This window comes from Erinaceus europaeus, chromosome 10 (assembly GCF_950295315.1).
Source record: "Erinaceus europaeus chromosome 10, mEriEur2.1, whole genome shotgun sequence".
NCBI classification, from domain to species: Eukaryota; Metazoa; Chordata; class Mammalia; order Eulipotyphla; family Erinaceidae; genus Erinaceus; species Erinaceus europaeus.
This window is the reverse complement of record NC_080171.1, coordinates 6686306-6714001: the sequence shown is the minus strand read 5'-3', so window position 1 is coordinate 6714001 and position 27696 is coordinate 6686306. Positions and strand designations below refer to the sequence as shown.

At 41.8% G+C, this 27696-nt stretch overlaps 1 protein-coding gene and 1 long non-coding RNA gene across 2 annotated transcripts in view; one reads left to right on the top strand and one right to left on the bottom strand.

The window, feature by feature from the left end:
• Nucleotides 1–22016, top strand: part of SLC44A1 (solute carrier family 44 member 1) — a 200347-nt gene extending 178331 nt beyond the window's left edge. Inside the window, exon 16 of the mRNA XM_060199059.1 lies at nt 21165–22016. Within this exon, the coding sequence (XP_060055042.1) occupies nt 21165–21179 (15 nt within the window). The 3' untranslated portion in view covers nt 21180–22016. The remainder of the gene's footprint in view (nt 1–21164) is intronic.
• Nucleotides 1–27696, bottom strand: part of LOC132540822 (uncharacterized) — a 478519-nt gene that overhangs the window by 209870 nt on the left and 240953 nt on the right. The window lies entirely within an intron of this gene.

The window sequence follows — 27696 nt, the reverse complement described above, 5'->3', positions numbered from 1 at the left end:
TCTCAAGTATGAGGTCCTGAGTTCAATCCCTGGCATCACATGTGCCAGAGATATGCTCTGAGTCTCTCTCCCTCCTCTGACATTCTCATAAATAAATAGTGAGAGGAGGAGCAGGTCTGTTGCCACTGTTTATGAAATCCCAGCCTATTGGGAGTGGAAAGTTAAAAATTTCCATTGCAATGTACTTTATTCTGTCTCAGAGATGTGCATGGGTAGTGAAGTATTAGGGGATTTACAAAAACATTCCGTTCTCTCACAGTGATCTCTTTCTTCCAGCGTAAAAACATCTTAGTCTATTGAACAGCCAGATGTTGTCTGGCTAAGCAAAGCCTTGAAAGAGTCCATGTGGAAAGATACAGCTATAGGTTTCCCCTGCTATCTGAAAATGGAATATTCCTGCTTGCTATGGGCTATTTTTTTTTTTTAATCTGAGGATACTTCTGCCTTTAATTTGTGTAAAAATTCACGATTGTTCTGCAAAAAGAAAAAAAAAAAAACCTTATCAGACTACATACCAGAGAGGGATATTCTAGTTGTGGATAGTGTGGGAAACAGACATAGCATAGTTTTGGTAAGTAGACCTGTTGAAGAAGCTAACAGAGATACATAGTTCCAAAGATTTGACTATATCATAAACTTAAAAAAAAAAAAAAAAAACCTTGAGCTTTAAACCTTTTCAAACCTATTTTACTTTCAGTTTTTTCTTTATACTGAAACTCCTGAAAAACGGTGCTCTTTTTTGCACAGAGGCATCTTAGTAGGGGAAGTTTGTGAATATTGTATGAGTCAGGCAAGCAAGATTGGCGTGCATTGCTACAGGCAATACGTGAAAACTTCGGTCCTCCTAATTTACGGCCTCGTCTCTTCAGACCCTGACAAGAATTATAAGATACAGAATCCTTCCCACTTTAGAGATGAGAACACACTGACTCCAGAGTGAAAGAGCCTCTACCAAGTCACTTAAGTGTTAGACACTGTCATTTAACAGAGCTGGGTGACAGAGGTTGAAACACCGGCCACTGCAGAAACAGTAAGTGCAGCTCTCGGCAAGGTCTTCACGGTATTTTCATAAAACTCCAGCTTTCCCCTTTTAGTTCCAACCCCATGTAAGTCTTCTGTCATTATTTTCTGATCTTGCAGAAGGTCTGAGTCTCCCAAAAAGTACCAGAAAATAGGCTAAGTCTTTCACTAATTGTCAGTTGAGAGAAGATGTTTCAGGCTGGATTCTCCAGTCTGAGTTATAGGTAAGAATCCACAGCACCTCTGCTTCCCCCCTCATTGAGTTCAGAATCTAATCGAGTAACATTACTGCTCCAGCCAGGTACCTTCAGATGCCCTCGCAGTCCAAGAGGTTGGAAGTGGGTTATATTGTGCACAGAGGGTTCCTTAAATGGGAGAATCCTTGCCCTGACTTGGCAGCTCCTGCACCATCAGCTGCCACTAGCAGACTCCTGCGTGTGGCATGCCTACCTCAAGACCCGGTGAGATGACATGGCCATTGGCTAAGGGTTAAAATCTGCATGGCAATTTCAAAACTCACTGTAAAAGGATGCTCTCTAGATGATCGTTTGCTGGGGCAAAGCCAGACTGCAGTGTCTGTTTGTGGTCTGCAGGAAGTTAAACATTTGTTCAGGCTGGGGAGACAGCACATGGTAGAGCCTCATGTCTGAGGAAACAGAGTTCCCAGGCTTGATTGAGCCTCAACACCACCATAATCAGAGCGCTGATTAAAAAAATAAATAAGGGAGTCGGGCTGTAGCGCAGCGGGTTAAGCGCAGGTGGCGCAAAGCACAAGGACCGGCATAAGGATCCCGGTTTGAACCCCGGCTCCCCACCTGCAGGGGAGTGGCTTCACAGGCGGTGAAGCAGGTCTGCAGGTGTCTATCTTTCTCTCCTCCTCTCTGCCTTCCCCTCCTCTCTCCATTTCTCTCTGTCCTATCCAACAATGACAACAACAATAATAACTACAACAATAAAACAACAAGGGCAACAAAAGGGAATAAATAAAGAAAATAAATATTAAAAAAAAAAAATTTAAAAAAAAATAATAAAAAAATAAGTAAACATTTTCTTTTTCTTCTGAATTTTCGGAATAATTGCACCAATCTAAATGAAGGGAGAAATTTCCACTTCTTTGGCCTGCTATCCAGAATGGATGAAGCTTATCCCTAAGACATCCAAGTAGTACAATTCAAACTTGGAGAATTTTGTAGCATAGTTCTTCTTTCCTTCCTGTTATTTCCCAGTCTTTAGCAACAGACAAAGCTAAATTTATCATGTGCCCTTTATGGGACATTGTAGGTACTCAACAAAAGTTTGACTATTGAATGAACAAAAGCAAAGTGGGAGGGAAGCAAAGAGAAAAGGAAGGGGGAGCTGCAGACGGAGCTGCAGAACTCAAAAATTAACCTTACTGTTCACAGCGTGAGTCAACAGATGGCTCTTTTAACAGTCACTGGGCAATCTGTGCTAAAAAAGCTCAGGAATGTGTACATATTTTACTCCAGGGGTTCTTCTCTTTGAGACTATTTATTGACTTATTTATATTTTGAGAAAGAGAGAGAGAGACTGAATCCTGGGAACTGCTGAGTCTGTAGATTGTAGTGCTGCAGATTCAAGCCAGAACCGCTGGCCCTCAGGCATGAGAATCTGGTATAAAATGTTGCTAGTGCCCCATCCTTCTCCTTACTCTGTATCTAGAAATTAGCGTGTGTGAGCAGGCTTTTCTGCAGATCAAAATATTGTTCCTCATTATAAATTATTGCAGCCAAGGATCCTGGATCGAGCCCTGGGCTTCCTACCTGCAGGAACAGATGGTCTCTACACACCATCATTTCCCGCTTACATTTTAATGTATTTAGTCACCAGGTTTACCATTGTGGCTTGGTGCTACCTCTCTTGATAACCTTTTTTCTTCCTTTCTTTCTTTACCTCTTTCTTCCTTTCTTCTTATTTTATTGAATAGATCAGAGATAAATTTGAGGGGAGGGAAAGACAGAGAGAGAAAGATAATGATAGATACCTGCAGACCTGCTTCACTACTTGTGAAGCAGTCCCTCTGCAGGTGGGGAATGAGGACTCAAACCCGGGTCCTTGTGCATGGTAATATGTACGCTTAACCCACCTTGCCACTGCCCACCCCCTCTTGATTAGATTATTGATGAATAATAAGCAGTCTTCCATTTTACGCTCTCACCCTGTTACCTACTCGTATGCCATGTGAGTGGTTGAACTCAGAGCCTCCTACCTACAGGGAGTTGATTCTGTGCTGAGTCACCAGCCCAAAGTGAACTTTCCAAAATGGGAACTAGAGCATGTTACTGACAAAGACAGAAAATGCAATGCATTTGTTTTCCTAACCATAGTGTAGAAACTTTGAGTACTCTCTGGTCCCAACCTCACCAAGTGCAAGTCACACTGGTCATCTCTCTCTCTATATATATATATATCTTTTTCTTTCTGTCTTTCTTTATTGGTCTTTCTTTCACTTAGTAAAATATTTTATTTGATTTTAATGAGAGAGAGAGAGAGAGAGAGAGAGAGAGGCAAAGAGAAAGAGAGGGAAGTATCAGAGCCCTGCTCAGCTCTGGCTGATAGTGGTGCTAAGGATGGAACCTGACACCCCAGAGCCTTAGACCTGAGAGGTTTCTGCATAGCCCATTATGTTGTCTCCCCAACCCTGGCCACCTTTAAATACCTGAATTTTTTCATCTCAGGACTTTCAAAAACCCGCTTCTTTGGTCTAAAACATTGCTCTCCAATTTATACATGTCAGATTCTTTGTCTTTTGAGTTCTAACTTAACTCTGTTCCCCCAGAGAGATTCTATAGGCATCTGTACAAACCTGTTACCTTCTGTGCTCCACCCTGCCCTTTCCTTGATGGCATCTCGTCACAAGCAGACTCGGTGTGTATTTTACCTCTTTGTCTGGACCTGCTTCCTACATTGATTCCTAAGTAACAAGTTTAGTTATGTAGATCCCAGAGCTTAGTATAGATGTACGATCCGTCAGTCTATGTGACAGGTACCACTGGGGCCGGGCGGTGGCACACCTGGTTGAGTGTACACGTTACAGTCTACAGGGACCCAGGTTCGAGACCCCAATCCACATGTACAGGGGGAAGCTTTGCAAGTGGTGAGGCAGGGCTGCAGGTGTCTCTCAGTCTCTCTCCCTCTCTATCTTCCCCTCCCTTCAATTTCCCTATGTCTCTATCCAATAATAAATTAATTTTAAAAAATTTAAAAATATGTGCTCTTGCTTTGCAGTGATGCAATTATATTGTTCATCCATACTTACTATTTCAAGTCATTTTATAGACTTGAAACTTCTTCTTTTTTTTTTTTTTTTAGGCTCAGCGCTTATCTTTTATAGATTTATTCCTATGTGAGTGAGGAAAGTAGAGAGCCAGAGCCAGAGGCTTGGCAGAGCTCGAGCTTGGAGCCCCCTGCTTGAGAGCCCAAATGCTTCACTCGCAGCAGCACCTCCCAGGTCCCCGAGTTTTACTTAATTATTTACTTATGGAGGCAGAGAGAGTATGAAAGAGACCACAGCACCAAAACCCCCTTCAGTATGTTGGGCAGTAGGCTGGTATCTGGGCCATGCACAGAAAGGCAGTGCACTATCAAGGTGAGCTATTTTGCTTTCCCCAAGAACTCAATTTTTAAGATGAGCACATGATTGAAGAACTGAAAAAAAATGTAATAACCAGTTTTATTGTTGGAACTCTCAGCCTGCTCCTGGCACACTTTTTCTTTTGGTATTTACTTTCTCCTTTGTTGCCCTTGTTGTCTTTTATTTTTATTATTGTTGTTATAGGTATTATTATTGTTGTTGATGTCGTCGTTGTTGGACAGGAAAGAGAGAAATGGAGAGAGGAGGGAAAGACAGAGGGGGAGAGAAAGACAGACACCTGCAGACCTGCTTCACAGCCTGTGAAGCGACTCCCCTGCAGGTGGGAAGCCGGGGGCTCGAACCAGCATCCTCAAGCCGGTCCTTGCGCTTTTTGCCACCAGCGCTTAACCCTCTGCGCCACCGCCCAGCTCCTGCTTTTTTTTTTTTTTAAATCTTCCTCCCTTCCAACCATTCTTTCTTTCTTTCCACCCTCCATCCTTTCCCTCCTTCCCTTCCTTCTTTCCTTCCTATTATCTTCTCCTCCTCCTACCTCTTCCCCTTCTCCTTGTTCTCCTCTTCTTCCACCACCACCACCTCCTCCTCTCCCTTCATCACCATCTTCTTTTTGTGTAAATGCAGAGAGAAAATGAGAGCAATGGGGGAGACAGAGAGGGAGAGACTGCTCACTACTTCACAGCCTGAGGCTTGAACCTGGTCCCTCGCACATGGTAATGTGTGCCCTCAACTGGGTGCGTGCTCTCCCAGCCTGTAGTTGGAAAGTGTATTGCTTTGTTACACGCTAAATATGAGGGACGAGAATATCTGCGTGACTTAGCTTTCCATACAGAGTAAATTATTACTTCAAAAAGAAAATCTAGTTCCCCGTGTATGTAAAACATGACTAACGCCACCAGGTGGCACTACCATCGCTTTAAGGCAGGGAGAGCTGGAGGGATTCTTCTTAGTGCTTTGGGTTATTATTAACAATATTTTCTTTTGTTTGATTTACATTGACATTTACATGCCTTTTAAATCTCATATATTTTGTGGCTCTTAAAAGTTAAATAATTCTCCAAAGTAAAGGGATGTAAAGGTCTCTCTGTTCACACATTACTGCCTCTTCACGGCTTCTTTGTTTCCTAAATCTTTTCCACTAAAATAATAACAATAGTGATAATAATAAAAATATATTGATTTCCATTTCCTGTAAGCCTTCTTTTCTTGTTTTTTTTTTTTTATTAGTGGCTTAATAATGATCAGCAAGACTGAGGGATGAGAAGGGGTACAATTCCATATAGTTCCCACCACTAGAGTTCCGTGTCCCATCCCCTCCATTGGAGGCTTCCCTATTCTTTATCCCTCTGGGAGGATGGACCAGAATTCTTTATGAGGTGCAGAAGGTAGGAGGTCTGTCTTCTGTAATTGCTTCTCCGCTGGACATGGGCGTTGGCAGGTGAATCCATACTCCCAGCCTGTTTCTGTCTTTCCCCAGTGGGGCAGGGATCTGGGGAGGGGAGGTTCCAGGACATATTGGTGGGGTCCTCTGCCCAGGGAAGTCAGGTTGGCATCATGGTAGCATCTGCAACTTGGTGGCTGAAGAACATTAAGATATAAAGCAGGACACATTGTTTAATAATCAGGAACCTAAAAATAAGACTATAGCAGGTGGGATTTGAGGTCTTCATGTTGGAAGAAGCTGGGAAGTCTATTTTAGGTATATTCCAAGGAACCCATGACTTCAGTAATTTTTGCCTGAGCCCGACAGTTAACATGCAGGTGGGCTGAAAGTATTGTCTGGGAAGACGGTGTCAGAGTTGGAAACAGGACTAAAAAGCTGGATCAAGGCAGACAGTAGCTCCCAAATATGGGCAAAGTATATGAATGTTGTTAACTATAAACCCCATCAATCTGACGTAGGGCCATGTCTATTCCTATTCAGCACAGCAGCCTGTGTCACCTCTGCATCCCTGCCAGTCTGAACTCACAGTCCATGTCATACCTGAGAACATTCTAGGCTGCACTCATTTCAGGGCACTCATTTCAGGACCCTCCAGTGGCAGGGTATTTGTGTAAGCCAGATCTATGACCCAGCCACGTATCAGCCTCTCTATGCATTACCTAACTTGCTCATTCTTTTTGTCTTTTACCTAATTTCTTCTTGTAGAGCATGTGTTGTCACCAGTTTCACAGATGAGAAAACAAAGGTTAAGAGAAGTTAAGAATTTGCTTAGTTACACAATTTTTTTTCTTTTTTTTTTTTTTTGGCCAGAGGCTGGATTCGAGCCTACTTTCTGCAAAGACTCTGTTAAATGGACTGTAAAGTAAGTGAATACACAAATAAATGAATAGTGACTATAGATAAATAAACACAGATGGGCTGGAGAAATTATTTTACCCTGACATTACTTGTGCCAAGTAATTCTCTGGTACTTTTTCACACACACCCCCAACACCCCCAGTCAATTAATAAATAATTCTCTTTTTTTTTTTTTTTGCCTCCAGGGTTATTGCTGGGGCTTGGTGCCAGCACTACAAATCCACTACTTTCTAGTACAAGAAAGAGAGAAATTGAGAGAGGAGGGGGAGGTAGACAGGGAGAGAGAAAGACAGACACCTGCAGACCTGCTTCACCACTTGTGAAGCGACCCTCCTGCAGATGGGAAGCCAGGGGCTTGAACCCGGGTCTTTGCATGGGTCCTTGTGCTTTGTACTATGTGCGCTTAACTTGATGAGCTACTTGATGCGCTACTGTGCTGCCCCCATAAATAAATCTTTTATAAAAGACTAGTTGCAGAGGTCAAGAGATAGGTGGAGCTGTGGGTTTGAGCCCCCATCTGTGTGAGAGTATCTTGTATGTCTTTCCCTTTCTCCAAATACATAGATTATAAAGCTGGCCTGGGGGTGGGTGGTGGCACACCTGTTTGTGCGCACATGTTACAATGCGCGGGGAGCTGGGCTCAATCTCCTGGTCCCCACCTGAAGGGGGGAAGTTTCACAAGCAGTGAAGTAAGGCTGTAGGTATCTGCCTCTGTCTCTTTCTATCTCCCCTTTCCTCTCAATTTCTGTCTGTCTCTATTCAATAAATAAATAAGATAATTAAAAATTAAGACTGGAATGGGGAGGAAATTTTGTGGTATTATATATACATGTGACCCTAAGTTTATTCCCTGGTGCCATATTTTTAAAAAATTCCAGTTAGTGGGGGCCAGGTGGTGGTGCACCTGGTTAAGAGCACACATTATAGTGCTCAAGGACCCAGGTTCAAGCCCCTGGTCCACACCTGCAGGGGTAAAGCTTCATGAGTAGGTGTCTCTCTGTGTCTCCCCTCTCTATCTTGCCCTCCCCTCTCAATTTCTCTCTGTCTCTGTCCAATAATAAATAAATAAAATTAAAAAACAATCCTACTCACAGGACTGTCAATGTAGCGCACTTGGTTAGTGCCCTGGCTTTGTTGTGGGCACAATAAACTTTGAAATTAGCCCCCATCAAACTCAAGGAAGATTTGGTGCTGTGGTGTCTTTTTTTCTTTTTGTTTTTTATTATCTTGATTTACTTTCTTTCATTTTGTAATTATCTTTATTGACTTTTTTCATTTTTTAATTATCTTCAATTACTTATTGGATAGAGACAGCCAGAAATTGAGTGGGAAGAGGGTGATAGAGAGGGAGAGAGACAGAGAAACACCTGCAGCCCTGCTTCATCACTTGTGACGCTTTCTCCCTGCAGGTGGAGATGGGGGCTTGAACCCAGGTTGTGCACACTGTACCATATGCATGCAGCCAGGTGCACCACCTCCCAGCCCCCTGTGGTGCCTTTCTCTCTGTCTCTATCTTTCTATATGAAAAAAATTGACTTGGAGCAGTGATACTCTAGAGGCAAAAAAAAAAAAAAAAAAAAAGAAAGTCAGTTATAATGCCAAGCAAGTTAAAGATAAACTCATGAATTATTAATCCTGATACATCCTGATATATTAACATTATCTATCTCTATATCTATTGTCTAAGTTCATGTTAAATGTAAAAGTTCTGTTAGATAACATACCTATTAAATATTTTTGCCTTTTTATGCTAGAGACTCCAAAGTCACAGGTTCATTCCCAGTCAACACCATGTTCCAGAGCTGAGCAACATTCTGGTTAAAAGTAAATTAAAGTATAACTTAAAAGAGGCCGCTTTCTTTCATTTGAACGCATTACATTTTTTCAGTCTCTTCTCTAATTGAATTTGACAGTAGAGACAGACTCAATATTAGTTGATGAAAAATGCTGAAAACATCATTTTTGTGTAGAGACATTTGCCTAGAATCTGCCCGTTGTGAAGGGTTCATTTCTTTTCTTTCTTTTTCTTTTTTCTTTTTTGCATTGACAGAGAAGCAAAGAGGCAGAGAGTAAGAGAGAGAGACCGAGAACGCCCATGTTCAGCGGGGAAGCAATGACAGCAGCCAGACCTTCCCCCTTCTGCATCCAACAATGACCCTGGGTCCATGCTCCCAGAGGGATAGAGTGGAAAAGCTATCAGGGGAGGGGATGGGATACGGAGTTCTGGTGGTGGGAATTGTGTGGAGTTGTACCCCTCTTATCCTATGGTTTTGTTAATGTCTCCTTTTAATAATAATAATAATAATAATAATAATAATAAAAGATGGAGAGACCGAGACTGGAGCACAGGAGCTTCCTTCGATGCAGTGGGAGTCAGGCCCCAGTTTGGGTCACACACATGGAAAAGCAGCAGAGTACCCATGGGAGCTATTTTGCCACCCTTCAGCTTCTAGTCCTGTGTCCCTACATATTATTCTAAACACAAGAATCAGAATGATTCTTTCTTTAAAAAAAAAAAAAAAAGATTGATGAGTCGATCAATTGATTGGATAGAGACAGAGAAACCGCAAGGGACGAGAGAGAGAGGAAGAAACACAGCTGTGAGCACTGTTTCGCTACTCTTTATCTCTTTATAACGTATTCTATTTATTTATCCCCTTTTGTTGCCCTTGTTCTTTTATTGTTGTAGTTATTATTGTTGTCGTTGTTGTTGGATAGGACAGAGAGAAATGGAGAGAGGAGGGGAAGACAGAAAGGGGGAGAGAAAGACAGACACCTGCAGACCTGCTTCACCGCCTGTGAAGCGACTCCCCTGCAGGTGGGGAGCCCGGGGCTCAAACCCAGATCCTTCTGCGGGTCCTTGTGCTTTGCGGCACTTGCGCTTAACCCGCTGCACTACTGCCCGACTCCCTGTTTCTCTATTCTTAAAGTTTCTCCTCATGCATGGGAGGAATGCTCGAACCTGGGGCCTTGTGTATTGTGACATATGTGCTCAACTGGGCTGGCCACCACCCAGCCCCCAGAGTGATCCTTTTAAACTCGAAATAGGATTAGGTCGCTTCTGTGGGCACTAATCTCCAAGTAGGTTTGCTGTCACCCAGTCCAACCCAAGCCCCCTTCCTGCAGGATTACCCGGCCTACCCAGCTGTGCTGCTCAGTCAGCTCCTTCTGGTGTCCTTTCCTCCTGCTTCTTCAGCCTCCTCATGCCCTACTGCTCTCCGAGTGCACAGGGTTATCTCATGGCCTTTGGAGCTGTTTCCATAGGCCTAGTGTCGGTGCTGGCTTCGGGTGTTAGTTAGCACAGTATCTTAGTGCTGCAGAACTTGGTGAACTACACCCAGCCGGAGTCCCGCCATGATTTCCTTTGGTTTTTGTTTTTCGTTCTGTATTGATGATCCATTGACGTGTATAGACGCTGAACTCCTTACTGTCAAAAAGTTCTTTGCTGTTCTGATTAGAAGACTTGTTTGCTATATACGTTCATGTGGGGTCAGATCTTGAAAGATGATTATTCCAGACTCGGGAAACTGTGAAGTGCTTTAGCACACGGGTGTTACCTGCCTGAGAGTCCAGGTTCTATCCTCAGCACACCGTGTGCCAGACCTGAGGAGACCTCGGATTTCTTTGATCACTCTCATACAAATATATGACTTAAAAAAAAAAAAATTAGTCTTCCCCAACGCCAGCTGGTAGCACACCAGATTAAGAGCACGTGTTACACTGCATAAGTACCTGGGTTCAAGCTCCCAGTCCCCACTTGCAGAGGGGAAAGGCCTGTGAGTGATGAAGCAGGGCTGCAGGTGTCTGTTTGTCTCTTCCTCTCTGTCTTCCCCTTCCCTCTCGATTTCTGTCTCTAGCCAATAAATAACTATAATTAAAAAATTAGTCTTCCCAAGAAGCTCTTATATCAGTTTTATTTAGATTTTCTTTCAGGTTTCTTAGTGTGTACTATATATAGTGCTCACTGGAATTAAATAATTTCTTTTGCTTTGTTTTTGGTTTTTTTTTTTTTTTCTTTTTTGTACCTATAGAATTCTACCACTGCCTGGCAGCCTTCCTCTCTCTCTCTCTCTGAGAAACAGAGAAGAAAAGATACCACATCCCCGCTCCACCGTTTGTGAAGGCCCATCTGGTGCTGGGCGTTCAAATCTGGGTCCTCATATGTGGGAATGTGTCTGCCCTACTGGGTCAGTTATCTCCTGAATCCATTAAATTATTTCCTACAAAAAATGTCTATTTTTAAAAATGGAGCTATAGTTCACATATCATAAAATTCACTGTTGAATGTCTAATTCAGAGCTAGCATAGTCACAAAGCTGCATTGTTTGAGAAATTACTTCAGAACATTTTCAATTGATCTCTTATGTATTTATTCATGAGAGGGGTAGGAGGAGAGAGAAAGAACCAGACAGCACCCTAAGTACATGTACTGCCAGGAATCAAACTCAACACTACATGCTTGAGAGTTTAACACTTTATCCACGGCGCCACCTCCGAGACCGCGGTTCAGAACATGTTTATGATCTCAAAAGAAAGCCCATGACTTTTCACAATGACAGTTCTTTCTTCTCAGCGTCTGGCACCCACTCATCTACTTTATTTCTTTATATTTGCCCATTGTGGACCTCTTATATAAAAGGAGTCATGAAATGGGTAGACTTTTTTTTTATTTGACTTCTCTCACTTAGGGTAATGTTTTCAAATTTTAACCTTGTAACAGCACAGACTGGTACTTTGATACTTTGCAGTTAAATAACTCCTCCTGAGTAATAAATGATACATTGTGTTTCCTCTTAAGTTAATGGATATTAACCTGCTGGCACCTTTAGCTATTTTGAATAATGTATATCAGTTTTTGTGCGAACATTTATTTTCAATTACATTGAGTGCATAACTGAGTGAAACTGCTGGGTCATGTGGTAACTGTTGACCTTTTTGAGGAACTGCCAATTTGTTTTTCCACATAGCAGCTGCACTATTTTACATTCCTAGACCAATTTCTCCACAGCCTTCTCCATATATAATATTTTCTTTCTTTCTTTTTCTTTCTTTTTTTCTTTCTTTTTTTCTGTCTTTCTTTCTTTCTTTCTTTCTTTTTTGCCTCCTGGGTTATCGCTGGGGCTTGGTGCCTGCACTATGAATCCACTGCTCCTGGAGGCCATTTTTTTCTCCATTTCTGTTGTTACTATTATTGTTGTTGCTGCTATTGTTGTTGTTGGACAGGACAGAGAAAAATCAAGAGAGGAAGGGAAGACAGGGAGGACGAAAGAAAGACAGACACCTGCAGACCTACTTCACTGCTTGTGAAGTGTCCCCTTTGCAGGTGGGAAACCGAGGGCTCAAACTGGGATCCTTGCACAGGTCCCTGTGCTCTGTACTGTGAGCACTTAACGTGGTGTGCCACCACCCGGCCACCCCAATATATATTATTTTCTAACATTTACATATATATTTATTTATTTATTTTGACTACCAGTGGATACAGGAAGGATCTCATTTTGACTTTGTTTTGTATTTTCTAAATGACAATTTTTAGCACCATTTCATGCTGTTTGTTTCTTTACCTATTTATTTTTGTCACCAGAGTGATGATGGGCTCAGTGTCCACACAATAAATTTCCTGCTCTGAGTTACTCTGTTTTTCCTTTCCTTTCTTTCTTGATAGACACATAGAGAAATAGAAAGGGGCAAGAGAGAAAAAGAGACACCTACCACAGAAGCTTGGGAAGCTTCTCCCCTGCTGGTGGGGACCAGGAGCTTGAAGCCAAGCCTCCCACATGGTTACTTGTGTGTTTTGTCTACTGGAGGTGTCACACTACTCAGCCTCCATTTCTTGTTCTTCTTAGCTATTTATTTATCTCCTTAAGATAAATGTCTAGTCATTGTTTCACTTTTTTTTTTAATTGGGTGTTTTGTTGTTGTTGTGTCCTAGAGTTCTTTATGTGCTCTGAATACTAGATCTGTGTACTTCCTAAACAGTAGACTTTCATCAGATATATAGATACAGATATATAGATATAGATGATATAGATATAGATTTATATGATATAGATATAGATATAGACATAGATGATATAGATATAGAGATAGAGATATAAGTGATATAGATGAAATAGATGATATAGATATAGATGATATAGACATAGACATAGGTATAGAGATAGAGATAGAGAGAAATATATGAACTTACAAATAGCTTTTTCCTTCTGTGGGTTGTCTTGTAACTTTCTTAGAGATTCCTTATAGCAGAAACATTTTAAATCTTGATTAAATCCAACTTTCTACCCTTTCTTGGTAGTATTCACTTTCATTTTTGTATGTGTACATGCTGTCATCCCATCCTCCTTTGTTGGAAGACTATTCTTATTGATTATTATTTGTTTTTTTGTCAATGATTAGCTAATAGGCCAACAGTCTGCTCAGCACACTCCTTGCTAAAGGTAATAAAACCTTATCACTTGTGCATGGTAGAATACAAGTCTTTCTGTTCCAGATAGCTGGAGGTAAGGCTAAGTACATGGGGAAGAGACATAAAATATACTATGAATTATATCAGATTATTAACAAGGAAGCTATGTGGAAAATTAAAACATTGATCCTCTGAGCCTGGGTCTATCTGTCTTTAGGGACCAAAGTTTCACTGAAATACAGTGTTCCAGAGCACGATATTGACCTCTGTCTCCTCCTCTTGACAGGTACCAAAGACCCTTGAATGACGTGGGTGTAGTCTGTGTCTGATACTGTTCTGTCATGTGATGGGTGGGACAAGAATCATGACCCTGAACCCAGAAAGAAAGATGGCTTCCCGTTCTGCACATGGTCTGTTATAGTGCATTAAGGGAACTCAGAAAGACATTACAGACTTCAAAATGAAATTATTTGTTGTTTAAGTTCTTTAAATTGAGCTTTCTATTTGACATTATGGAAATTAACAACTTCTGTTCATCAAAAGACACCACAGAAAGAGAGAAATGCCACTGATTGGAAAAGTGGTACTAGCAAAACATATCTGGTAAAAGACTTTTATCCAAAGTTTATTTAAAAACAAATAAACAAACAAACAAAACCCCAAACAGGACAGATAACCCAACTGGGTAATAGATATCAACAGTCACTTTGCAGAAGAAGATAGTCAGATACTCAATTAACATATAGAATGATGCTTCACATCTTTATTTGCCAGTTACAATGAAATTAAAATCACAGTGACAGAGGCTGGGCTGTGGTGCACTGGTTACTCTATGCCCTCACAGGTTCAAGCCTCCACTCCCCAACTGCAGGAAAGAGATCTCACAAGCAGTTGAAGCAGGTCTTCAAGTGTCTGTCTTTCTCTGTCCCTCTCTATCTTCCACTCTTCTTTCAGTCTTATCTAATAAAAATATAATGGAAAGGGGAAAGTTAAAGGGAAAAAAATTGAGTGGTGGATAACCCTGGTGGCAATAAAAACAAGCCACAATGAGATCTTTCTACTCCTCCGTCGTAACAACCAAAATTAAAGGTACTGATGAGATTGTACAGTAATTGGAAAATCCATACACTGCTGTTGGAAAAAAGATTCAGCAATAATACTGGAAACTTGCTTGACTGTTTCCCTATTATTATTTTTTTATTATTGTTTGTTTATTTTGCTGTCAGAGTGATTGCTGGTGTCCTGTGCCTGCACAATGAGTCCACAGCTCCTGGTGGCCTTTTTGTTTGTTTGTTTGTTACAATAGAGATAGAGAGAAGTAGAGAGGGAGAAAGAGAAGGGAGAATGGGGGAGAAAAAAGAAATGCCCACAGCACTCTGCTGGACTTAAGTTTGGCTGTATTATTAAAGTTAAAATTAAATGTGGGTCCAAAGGTCCAATATGCTTATTCCTGTCTATAGACTCAACAGAAACACACAGACACACACACACACACACACACACACACACACACACATACACATCTTTAATGCTTGTTGATTACATGTAAGAGCCAAAATCTGGAAACAGCTCAAGGATCTGTGCAGTTGAACAAATTAATAAGTTACTTTATATTCTTACAATACTGTACTACACTAAGATGGAAAAAAATAAAGTCCGACAGCTAACGTGAAGCAACACAAGCAAACCTCACAGACAGAAAATTAAGTAAAGACTCAGATACAAAATTGTTCAACTGATTTGCAGTGCTCGGTTCTTAATTAGGAATTACCAGACCCTTTGAGAATGAGAAAAGAGACAGAGAGAGAGAGAGAGAAAACAACAATAAAGTAAACTTGGAGGAAATGAACTGTAAAATAAAAGCTTTCTAAAGAATTACTAAATTTGGGTAGATAACAGATTACACCCACCATACCAAGTTGTCATTGTGTGAGGGAGAGATTCAAGGGGGGAAAAAAAGCTCTTGAAAAGTGAAAACTAGAACAAAAATGTCAAGCTCAGCAGAAGTGTTAGAAGGTTAACTGAGAAGAAATCTTTCAGAAAGTAGGACCAAAACAGGATGGGAAAGATGCAATCAGAGATTCATGCTCGAAATTTCAGCATGTCAGTTGGAGACATTCCAGAAAGACGTGGAATGTGGAAGACCAAGACAGGAAGGGAAGACAAGAGAAAGTGAGGAGAAAAATTATTAGATATAGAAGGATCAAGAAACAGAATAATGTTCGCTTTCTCAACAGAACACTAGGAGCTAAAAGAAAATGAATGTCTTTAAAATTTTAAAGAAAACTACTAATTATGATCATAGAATTCCTTTCTTTTATATATATTTTATCTTTTTTATTTTTGAGAGAGATTCAGAGAAAGACACACACACACACATAGAGAAACACCAGAACACTGCTCAGCTCTGGCTTATGGTGGTGCAGGGGATTGAACCTGGGACTTAGGAGCCTCAGGCATGAGAGTGTTTGCATAACCATTATACTATCTCCCCCACCCAATCATAGAATTCTATGGTCTAGCCAGACTAAAAAATAAATGTGAGAGTAGGATAAATAAATTTAAGATTTACAAGGAATCTACATGGAATGATACCACTCACACCTAGATCATAATCAAGAAAGTTGGTCACTATGTCTTCTACTAAAACAAAAACAAACAAACAAACAAAAAACACAATAAAGTTCTTATTGCAGAAAAGTTGAGTGTGGAAAAATTAGCAAGTGAAAAGAAAGTAGGGTGAAATAATAAATGACAGTATATTTTGAAACCAGTAAGTTACCTTTTATCTAGCAGATATGTAACATTAAGAATAGAGAAAATTAATTGTGGGGAACTCTCTGTATTGTCTTTATGAATTTTCTATAAGCCTCAAACTGTTCTAAAAATAAAATTTTTACTTAGATTAGAAAAACAGGATGGAATAATGGTTTCTAGTACAGTGTTTGGTACCACGGCTCAGCCCATCACCTCAGTTGGTAGGTGTCTGGGAGACACTTGGCCCCTCAGCCCAGGATGCCTCCCTGTAATACACCAGGACCTCACTGTCTGTTCATCCCTCCCTTCCTCTCCTTCCCCCGAGTCCTTTGGTTTGTGGTACGATACACCACACCCAGTCCAAATTTTACCTTATTTTTTCCCATACTGCCCCTTTTTCTTAAGTTCCAAAAACCTATGAGTGAGATCATTGGGACTGCTCCTTCTCTGAAAGAACTTTTATCTCAATCTTAGGCAAATCATGGTTTGGGAATAAGTCTAGTTTCAGGTTCCATGACAAGAACTAGGCATTAACCACTATCAGCTGCCATTTTAATTATAGGTTCTGTTGCTTTCAGAGATGGGGAAAATCATGAGAGTTGAAACTGCAAATCCACGTACGTAAAATCATGAAACATGGAGTTGTTTAGACAGCAACGTGTAGGTAAGGAATTGTGGGAAATGAAAAGACACCGTTGTTTTTGGAGTCAAGAACTGATGGAGAGAAAGTGACCATTTAGGGATTTGTTCTGTCAGCAGTTTTGCAAAATCAGTTGAAACTGGAGAGAAAGGAAGAAAGCTAGGAAGAAAGCAAAGATGCAATAACTGGCATGTGAAATGAAAATTTCAGGAGTAAAATCCAAAATGAAATTCCAGGTAAGGTTCTTAAAGAACCCGGAGAGAGCAGACAACCTGGAGACAAGCAGAGATGGCCGCCTATCAGGTGAGCATGTTCTAACCTCATTGAACATTTGCAATTATTTGGTTTTCCTTTCCTCGTATGTTTATATTTCAACAGTATATTTTCATTAAGAAGGAATCCTTTTCAAAAGAATGCATTAGCTAGCTTGTAAGCACATAGCTAACTAGAAGCAGTCTTTAGACATCTAAATCATACACTGCGCTACCCCTTTCCAGTACATCATCTCTTGGAGTCTTGTCAGGATTGTAACCTGTCATCTCTTCTTGACTTTCAATGACCTCATGCTTGTTTGATAATCAAGCTTATTGATTAATTGCTTAAATCAATACTTAAAAAAAATTCAACCATTCCAATGGGTATTGACAAACTAGGGTTGGAGAAATAACTCTCTGGGTTAACATGCCTTGCCATTTGGACGACCCAGTTTGATCCCTGCACTACACAGGGGTATGATGGCACCAGAGGAAGTTATAGTGCTGTGGTGTTGCTCTCTGTCTCCCTTGCCCTGTCCTCCTTCTTCTTCTTCCTCTCCTCCTCTCTTTCCTCCTCCTTCTCTCTTTCCCTCCTCTCTCCATCTCACTAAAAAAAAAAGTGGTCCCAAGAGGGGGAAAATTTGCCTATGTGAGACCCTGGATCCACATATCAAAATAAATATAATAGCAAAAACTTCTTATTTGGAAGTGTTTTCCAACTAACAGAAAAATTGCAAGAATAAGACGCGTACACAGATTATCATATGTTGAAGAAGTTTCTTTTTTTTTTCTCTTCTTTTTGGGTATTTATTTATTTATTTATTTATTCACTTTTGTTGCCCTTGTTATTTTATTGTTGTAGTTATTATTGTTGTCGTTGTTGGATAGTGCAGAGAGAAATGGAGAGAGGAGGGGAAGACAGAGAGAGGGAGAGAAAGAGACACCTGCAGACCTGCTTCACCACTTGTGAAGCGACTTCCCTGCAGGTGGGGAACCGGGATCCTTACACCAGTCCTTGCACTTTGCACCACATGCGCTTAACTACCGCCCGACTCCCTGAAGAAGTTTCTGATCCCAGGCTTCCTACGACTGGTTAGTAGAAATCCTACTGACTGATACCTTTGCATCTATCCCTACGACATCTATGTTGTTTGTCTGTCAGGCACATGCCTTTGAATAATGATCCTATAAGGCCTGTTTTTCAGACTCTGCCCCCTTGTTACAAGCATCCAACTCTGGGGCAAAACATCTGGAGATGCATAGATTTTTATTGGCTCACAGGCTAAGAGAGAAGGGTGCATTGCCACATGTGATTCATGCACAACCCTGACGGCTGGCTGCTGCCCTGAGGGTCTAAGGATTGAGTATGAGAGAACTAGGATAAGCTCAGCATCTTCTTTTAAATTATTATTTATATATATTTTAATGTTTTTATTTATTTATTATTGGATAGAGACAGAGAGAAACGGAGAGGTGAGGGAGAGAGAGAGGGAGAGAGACAGAGACACCTGCAATCCTGCTTCACCACTTGTGAAGCTTTCTTCCTGTAGGTGGGGACCAGGGGCTTGAACCTGGGTCCTTGCACATTGTCATGTGTGCACTTAACCAGGTGCACCACCGCCTGGCCCCTAAACTCAGTATCTTATGGCATCAAAAGAATGTGCCTGACATAATGACATTTGGACAATGGCAGTTTTAAAGGACTTTACTTAGCCTGATGTTTTCTCCATTAGAAATGTATTCCCACTGTTACCTATGTGATGCATAAACACCTGTTTACTCATGTCGTCACATTTACTCCTGATATATATTTCACTTAAAAAACATCTTTAACCTTCCTTGTTCCCTTTTGATATAATGCATAATTTTTACAAATAAATACTCACGGAAGGGACTGGGCGGTGGCACACCAGTGGGGTGGGGGGGTCACCTCACAAGAAGTGAAGCAGGTCTATCTGCAGGTGTCTATCTTTCTCTCTTGCTATCTTCCCCTCCCCTCTCTGTCCTATCAAAAAAAAATTTTTTTTAATGGCCACAGGAACAATGGATTCATAGTTCAGGCACCAACAACCACCGATAAGCCTGGAAGCAAAAAAACACTCGTAGAAGTTTGTGATGGACAGACACACATTTGATACTGTCCCAGCTCAATGTCTCAGAAGAGGTCCCACCTGACCTCTTCTGATCAACTATATGGTGACTGACTGTGGTTATTCTCTCCACCCTGAGACTTGGGTCTCAGCGCCCTGGCAACTGACTAAGGTTCTCCACCCAATGGAGCCCCATGCCATACACTTGTTATGCCTCTCTCTCTTCACAGTGTTTACATATGCATGCACATGACACATGTGCATTCATACATATAGATGAGTATATGTACACTATCTAGACACACATGATTTTTTAATCAATTTATTTATTTATTTATTTATTTTCCTTTTTGTTGCCCTTGTTTTTTTTTTTTTATGGCTGTTATAGTTACTATTGTTGTTGTTTTTGATGCCATTGTTGTTGGATAGGACAGAGAAAAATGGAGAGAAGAGGGGAAGACAGAGAGGGGGAGAGAAAGATAGACACCTGCAGACCTGCTTCATTGCCTGTGAAGGGACTCCCCTGCAGGTGGGGCGCCGGGGGCTTGAACCGGGATCCTTATGCCAGTCCTTGTGCTTCGCACCATGTATGCTTACCCCACTGTGCTATCACCCGACTCTCTCTCTCTCTCTCTATATATATATATATATATATATATTTTTTTTTTTTTTTTTGCCTGCAGTGTTATTACTAGCTAGGACTTGGTACCAGCGCTCCTAATCCACTGATTGGGTGGCCATTTTTAAAATAATTTTATTGCATAGGAGAGGAAAATTGAAAGGGGACGAAGAGCAAGAGAAACACCTTCAGACCTGCTCACCATTTGTGAAGAGAGCCCCCTGCAGGCATGGGGCAGAGGCTCGAACCCAAGTACTTGCCCATGGTAATATGTGTGCTTAACCACGTGCACCACTACCCACTACCCGACCCACCCAACTGTGGATTTTTTTAAAGTGATGACAGGTACACAGGTAGTGAAGGCATACGATATGTTTGGTGAATTGTCCTCCTCTGGCAGTGGTCTGGGGCCACCTGTCTTCTCTTCACCAGAGGCTTCTGGCGCTGAGCCTGTTGTTGAATCACACATAAGGACGCCCACCTCCTTCACAGCAAATTTCCAGATCGCTCTGAGTGCCCAAGGAACTTGCTTCTTGAAACTCATTCCCTGGGTGCTCCTGGGAAGAATGCCTATGGTATACTCCCTCTGCTCACTGTTGGCAGGATAGCGTTTTTGTTTTTGTTTTCTTGCCACAGTTCGTTGGAGGAAAAATGGTACTATGTCCAGAAGAAAGGAAGAGCCTGGGATAGTGTTATCTAAAATGGTTTGGAATTTGATTTACTGTATGTTGTTTGACTCAGCTGTTTATTCTTAAAATGTCTTTGCCTGGGAGTCCTGCGGTAGCAAAGCGGGTTAAGCGCAAGTGGCGCAAAGCACAAGGACCGGCGTAAGGATTCAGGTTTGAGCCCCTGGCTCCCCACCTGCAGGGGAGTCGCTTCACAGGTGGTGAAGCAGGTCTGTAGGTGTCTATCTTTCTCTCCCCCTCTCTCTATCTTCCCCTTCTCTCTCCGTTTCTCTCTGTCCTATCCAACAACAATGACATCAATAATTACAACAATAAAAACAAGGGCAACAAAAGGGAATAAATAAATAAATATTTTTAAAAGTCTGCCTAATCATAATGTTGATAGTCATAATGTAGGCGTGATTCAAGAGTTCACTGCTATATATCAGGCCTTGATATAAGCGCTGAATATTTATTAATGCATTTGATTGTCACTGCAGCCTTCAAGAAACATAGCATCAATGGAAAAATTAGGCAGAGCTATTAAGTACCTTGCCTACCACGATACAGCTGGAAAGGGGGTAAAAATTTGAACCTACATCCTCAAATGTCTTTCTGATTTGTTCATCTAAGTGTGTGTGTGTATGTGTGTGTGTGTATGTGCGTGTGTGTTCTGATATTTCACTGTATCTTCTTTATAGATAACTCCACATTCTGTCTTGTGACTGCCTTCCTCTGACTGTATTGTGTTCCCTTAGGAAAGGAACATTCATTCTCTCTATGTGTTTATTTATTATCCAGCTGAAGAAAAGGTGATCAGTCATTGAGTAGAATGAACGAAGGGAAAGGAGGCTGTTTCCACAAGGTCGTCCCACTTAGTAGCTGGCGAGAGCATGTGAAGAGCAGGATCTTAGGACTTCAGTGGAAGCCTGTGACCACGTTCCCAAATTGCCATCAGCAAGTGGATCTGGCCCAGCGGTACTGCCTCATCAATGATTCAGCAGAAGCATTTGATACAGATCTGTCTTGCAGCTGTGTCTTCAAACTTAATATCATTACCTTCCTAGCGAGCTTCACATACGTCTACATGATCTGCACTGCTTCTCCTTCCAGTGCCTGCATGAGCCTGAAGGCTGGATGCACAGTCTAATTCTCTTCATTCAGGCTGGGCCCTTCCTGTTTAACTCTGTTATTTCTAGAGGTTAATAGCTATTCGCGGAGGGCCTGTTCTGTGCTTTACAGCACAGAACCCTGTAAGGTCACATCTGTTGTCTCCACTGAGTAAAGACTTGGAGAGGTTGTTATGTTATACATCGGACCACAGAGTAGGCAGAGTTGGAGTTCAGCCTAGACGTAAATCCAGCCCCCTCCATTTGAACGCGCTGCGTTGCCTATCGCTGCTGTAGGGTTAACTAGCTTGTCAGCATCACCAGTGGGAGCCCTGTCACCCAGAGGTGGCTCTACAGAATTGTCCATGGATGGGGTGACCTAGAAGGGACTTCTGGGAGCTTTAGAAGCACAAAAGAATCTCAGCTTTATCTTTAAAAAAATAAATAACACAATGTTCTTTTTAGATCAGAGGATAAATTATGCTCTGTGAGTCAAACTTGACCCCTGATTTCCTTTCAAAAATAAAGTCTAACAGGAACAAGATACACTGGGTCCTTTATGTGCTGTCTGTGTCTGCTGACTGCATTCACTCTATGGTCACAGAGTTCATATTTGTGTTACAGGCCATATGGCCCTCAAAGTCTACAATTTGATTATCTGAGGGTCGGGTGGTGCTCAGCGGGTTAAGTGTGCAAGGACCTGCATAGGGATTCCGATTTGAGCCCCCGGCTTCTCACCTGCGGGGGAGTCGCTTCACAGGCGGTGAAGCAGGTCTGCAGGTGTCTGTCTTTCTCTCCCCCTCTCTGTCTTCCCCTCCTCTCTCCATTTCTCTCTGTCCTATCCAACAACAATGACATCAATAACAACAATTGTAATAACCACAACAACCATAAAACAAGGGCAACAAAATGGGAAAAAATAGCCTCCAGGAGCAGTGGATTACTGGTATAGGCACCAAGCCCCAGCAATAACCCTGGAGGAAAAAAAAAAATTGACTATCTGACCCTTTCCAGAAAAAAAACAATTGCTGTTTTAGATGACTTAGAAAAAATAGTAATTTTAACTAAGGGCAATTTATTATTTTGATTTGAAAAACCACTTCGAGATTTGTAATGGTAAGATCATCACTATTAGAATTTTGGGGGTAGTGAAGTGGGACTGGAGAGGAAAAAAGAAAGTGGGGCTGGGGAGGAGAGGGAGAAATATGGGTCTCTGAGTCAACTTCTCCCCCCCGGAGTCTTACCACTCATGTCCTTCCTATTCTTCTTGCCAAACTAAGTTTCCTAAAATAACCCTTCACTCCTGAACTTGTAAGTGGCTTCCTACTCAAAGCATACTCAAATCTCAACACCCAAGCCAGGAATTCAGAGACCATAACAACCTCTACCCTCTGCCACATACCCCCCACCCCTTAATCATGAGGGAGTCCTGCCAAATTTGTGTTCATATTTCTCTGTTTCCTTGTTCTTGGTTTGATTTTATGTACGCAGAAAAGTAAACATGTAACATTTGTAGGTAGTGCATTTGATAATAGGAAGCCAGGCTGATTTTTTTTTATAGATTATGCCTTTTCATCTAAGCTAAAAAGGTATAAATGGGAGAAAAAAAAATTCACAAACCTATTAGTTTTCTATTGTAGACTCTATTCGGTTATAAGTAGAAAAACACTCTAGTTTGAAATTGTTTAATTGTAATTTGTTCTCACCCATATTGCTAAACATTGTGGGTAAAGATAATACATCAGGTACAGAATATGCCATCCGCTTTGTATTTCAAAGTTTTCCTAGTGCTTTCCAGTCTGTGGTTATAGAAAGTTGATATTTCTTTTATTATTTTTTAAAAAAAATATTTATTTATTCCCTTTTGTTGCCCTTGTTGTTTTATTGCTGTAGTTATTGTTGTTGTTATTGATGTCGTTGTTGTTGGATAGGACAGAGAGAAATGGAGAGAGGAGGGGAAGACAGTGAGGGGGAGAGAAAGCTAGACATCTGCAGACCTGCTTCACCGCTTGTGAAGCGACTCCCCTGCAGGTGGGGAGCCGGGGGCTTGAACCGGGATTCTTCCACTGGACCTTATGCTATACTACCGCCTGACTCCCTCTTTTTTATTTTATTATTTATTTTTATTGCCAACAGGGTTATTGCTAGGGCATGGTTCCTGTACAATGACTCCACCGATCCCTGGGGGCTTTTTTTTTTTCCATTTTATAGGACAGATAGAAATGGAGAGATGAGGGGGAGTTGGCGAGGGAGAGACAAAGGGAGGCACCTGAAAACCTGTTTCATCTCTTGGGAAGCTTGCCTTTACAGATAGAGAGCAGGGGCTCTGACCTGGGTCCTTGTGCATGGTAAGGCCACCCCACAGAGACCAGTCTACATGAGAGGACAACCTTTTTTTTTTCCTTCCAAGAGAATTAAATCTATTATGAATTCCTAGAGTTAGAAATTGTTGTTTTCGACAGGTTATGTTGTTTTCGCCGGGCTGGCTTTACGGGCGGGTTAACAGATGACCAGGGACTCATAGTTGAGCTGTAGGCAGTATCTCTTTATTCATGCAGGATGCAGCACAATCTAAGACGAGCTAAGTTAAACTCAAAGTACAGTACCGTAAAACTCACAATGCTGTCTTTATATATACTTGCCAAGTAAGGTGGAAACAGGATGTGACATAGAGAGGGTGGAGAGAAAAGTGACTGGTGAGAATCAGAGTGTGACAAAGAGGGGGCAGATTAGGCGAGAATCCTATCACTGAACCACAAATGCCCTGGAGGGAGGGTGGAACTTGTTAACAGTGGTTATGTAAATAGAATGAAGTGGTTATGTAAATAGAATAGTGTTAAGCAGGGGGGATTTAAACCAAATGAAACAGAAGGGGTCTCATGCATACCAACAAGAAATTACTGTCCTTTTCCCATATTTGGAAGCTACTCTCTTCCCTGATCTAGATTTTTAGTCCTTTTTCCAATGATGACTCCATCCCCCCAGACAATAACTTGGGTCCACCTGCATATTAGATGTCAGGCTCAGGCAAAAACTAGTAAAGCCATGGATCCCTTGGAATATACCTAAAATAGACCTACTAGATTTTTTTTTCCAAAATGGAGACCCTAAATCTTCATCTGCAATATTCTTGCCTTTAGGTTCATGACTAGTCAACAATTTGTTCTGTTTTATATCTTAAATCTTTTCAGCCACCAGGTTCCAGATTCTACCAACATGCCTTCCCTGGGCAGATGACTCCACCATGTATCCTGGAGCCCCACCTTCCCAGACCCTGCCTCACTAGGGAAAGAGAGAGACAGGCTGGGAGTATGGATCCACCTGTCAACACCCATGTTCAGCGGGGAAGCAGTTACAGAAGCCAGACCTTCCACCTTCTGCATCCCATAATGGTCCTGGGTCCATACTCCTAGAGGGATAAAGAATAGGAAAGCTATCAGATAGGAAGTTCTGGTGGTGGGAATTGTGTGGAAATGTAGTCCTTTTATCCTATGATTTTGTTAATGTTTCCATTTTATAAATAATTTTTTAAGTATGGAAAAAAATTACTGTCCTGAGTTCCAAGTTCTGGCTTGTTCTAGGACTTTGGGGATAGCTGTTTGGGTGGGGTGAGGACAGAATTAGGTATCTATGGTCAGGAAGATATTATATATTTGCCACTAGGGTTATTGTGGGACTTGGTGCCTGTATGACGAATCAACCCACTGCTCCAGGTAACCATTTTTTTTCTTTTTTATTTTTTATTTGGTAGGAGAGATAGAAATTGAGAAGGGAGGGAGGGAGAGAGAGAACTACAGACCTGCTTCATTGCTGTTGAAGCTTCCCATTGCAAGTGAGGAGTGGGTGCTCAAGCTGAGTCCTCACACATGGTGCTATGTGTGCTGAACTTGGTACTCACTGCTCAACCCTGATAATCACTACTTTTTAAAATGCTTATTACATGCCAGACAGCATGCTGAAAGACAGACCTAGAGTTGTTTGGAGTTTCCTTGAGCTCAGTCACATATGCTAAGACCCAGGCCAAATGCTAATGGGGAACAATGGTTAAGAGATTTGGAGTTTCCACAAAAAGCAACAGCAGGCCAATGGCTATGCTTCAGAAAAGAGATATAACTGTGAAAGTGGGTATAAGGGGCAAGAGTGAAATTGCTGGGAGTCGGGCGGTAGTGCAGCAAATTAAGTGCACGTAACGCAAAGTGCAAGGATCCCCTCAAAGATCCCAGTTTGAGCCCCCGGCTCCCCACATGCAGGGGAGTCGCTTCACAGGCGGTGAAGCAGGTCTGCAGGTGTCTGTCTTTCTCTCTTCCTCGTTGTCTTCCCCTCCTCTCTCCATTTCTCTGTCCTATCCAACAACCATGACATCAGTAACAACAACAATAATAACTACAACAACAATGAAAAAAATAAAGGCAGCAAAAGGGAAAATAAATATTTTTAAAAAATCAAAAAAATTATAAGTGAAATTGCTTCATTAATAATGGTTTACAGGACAATTGTCACACAGTTATAATTTCTTTTTTATATTTATTTACTCCTTTTTGTTGTCCTTGTTTTATTGTTGTAGTTATTGATGTTGTCGTTGTTATTGGATAAGACAGAGAGAAATGGAGAGAGGAGGGGAAGACAGAGGTGGGGAGAAAGATAGACACCTGCAGACCTGCCTCACTGCCTGTGAATCGACGCCCCTGCAGGTGGGGAGCCGGAGACTCGAACTAGTATCCTTACGCTGGTCCTTGCGCCTTGCGCCAAGTGCGCTTAACCCGCTGCGCTACCACGGGACTGCCATGGTTATGATTTCTTTTTTTTTTTTTTAGTACTTATTTTCCCTCTTGTTTCTTTTTGTTGTTGTTGTTGTAGTTATTATTGTTGTTAATGATGTCGTCGCTGCTAGATAGGACAGAGAGAAATGGAGAGAGGAGGGGAAGACAGAGAGGGGGAGAGAAAGACAGACACCTGCAGACCTGCTTCACCGCCTGTGAAGCGACTCCCCTGCAGGTCGGGAGCCGGGGACTCAAACCGGGATCTTTAGGCCGGTGCTTGTGCTTTGCACCACGTGTGCTTAACCCACTGCGCCACCGCCCGGCTCCCGGTTATGATTTCTTAACTGTGCTGTGTATCCACACCTCACTTGTGGCTTTCTTTCTTCACCATCATGCACTGGGTTCCCAATGCCTTCTCTATCCATGCTCACTCCCATCTCTTTGTGCAATATCCAATCAGATAGGTCCCAAAGGCAAAGAAGAAAAAAGTCAAACAAGAGTAGCACCGAAGGATATAAAGTGAAAGGTTAGATGGCGTAAAGATAGTAACATTAGCCATTTTGTTAAATGTATACCAAGTTATGAGATTATTATTATTATTGATTTAATAATGAATAACAAGATTGTAAGATAACAGGGGTATAATTCCACACAGTTCCCACCACCAGAGTCCTGTGTCCCATCTCCTCTATTGGAAGCTTCCTTATTCTTTATCCCTCTTGGAAAATGGGCCAGAGATCTTTATGCGGTGCAGAAGGTGGGGGTTCTGGCTTCTGTAATTGCTTCTCTGCTGGTCATGGGTGTTGGGAGGTGAGTCCAAAGCCCCAGCCCATTTCTATCTTTCCCTGGTAAGGCAGGAAACTAGGGAGTTTACATACTTAATCTCCTTTAATCCTCACAACCCAACTAGGAATTACCACTATTATAATTGCTATCTTACAGATGAGGAAATTGAGGCTTGTGAGGTTTAAATACCTCATTTAAGGCTACATGGCTGCTTAGTGGAGTGCAGGATTTAAATTCAGACTGGGGAATCCCAAGTCTGAAGCCCTATACTGGGTCCCAAGCAATCTACTAGTGACACTTAAATAAAAGAACTTACTCTTATAAGAGAAAGGGGATCCTAGAGTTTATGAAGGAACTCAGGCTGCCAGTAATACCTGGGGAAGAAAGGACAGAGGGCCCGGGTGGTGGGACACCCTTTTAAGCGCACAGTATGAAGAACCAGGTCCACTCAAGGATCTGGGTTTGAGCCCCCACTCCCCTCCTGTAGGTGAAATGGTGAAGCAGGTCTGCAGGTCTCTCTCTTTCTCTCCCCCTCTGTGTCTCCCCTCCTCTCTCAATTTCTCTATGTTCTATCCAATGCAATGGGAAAAAGTGGCCACCAGGAGCGTTGGATTCATAGTGTCAGCACTGAGCTCCAGTGATAACCTTGGAGGCAGAAAAGAAGAGAAAAGGAAAGAA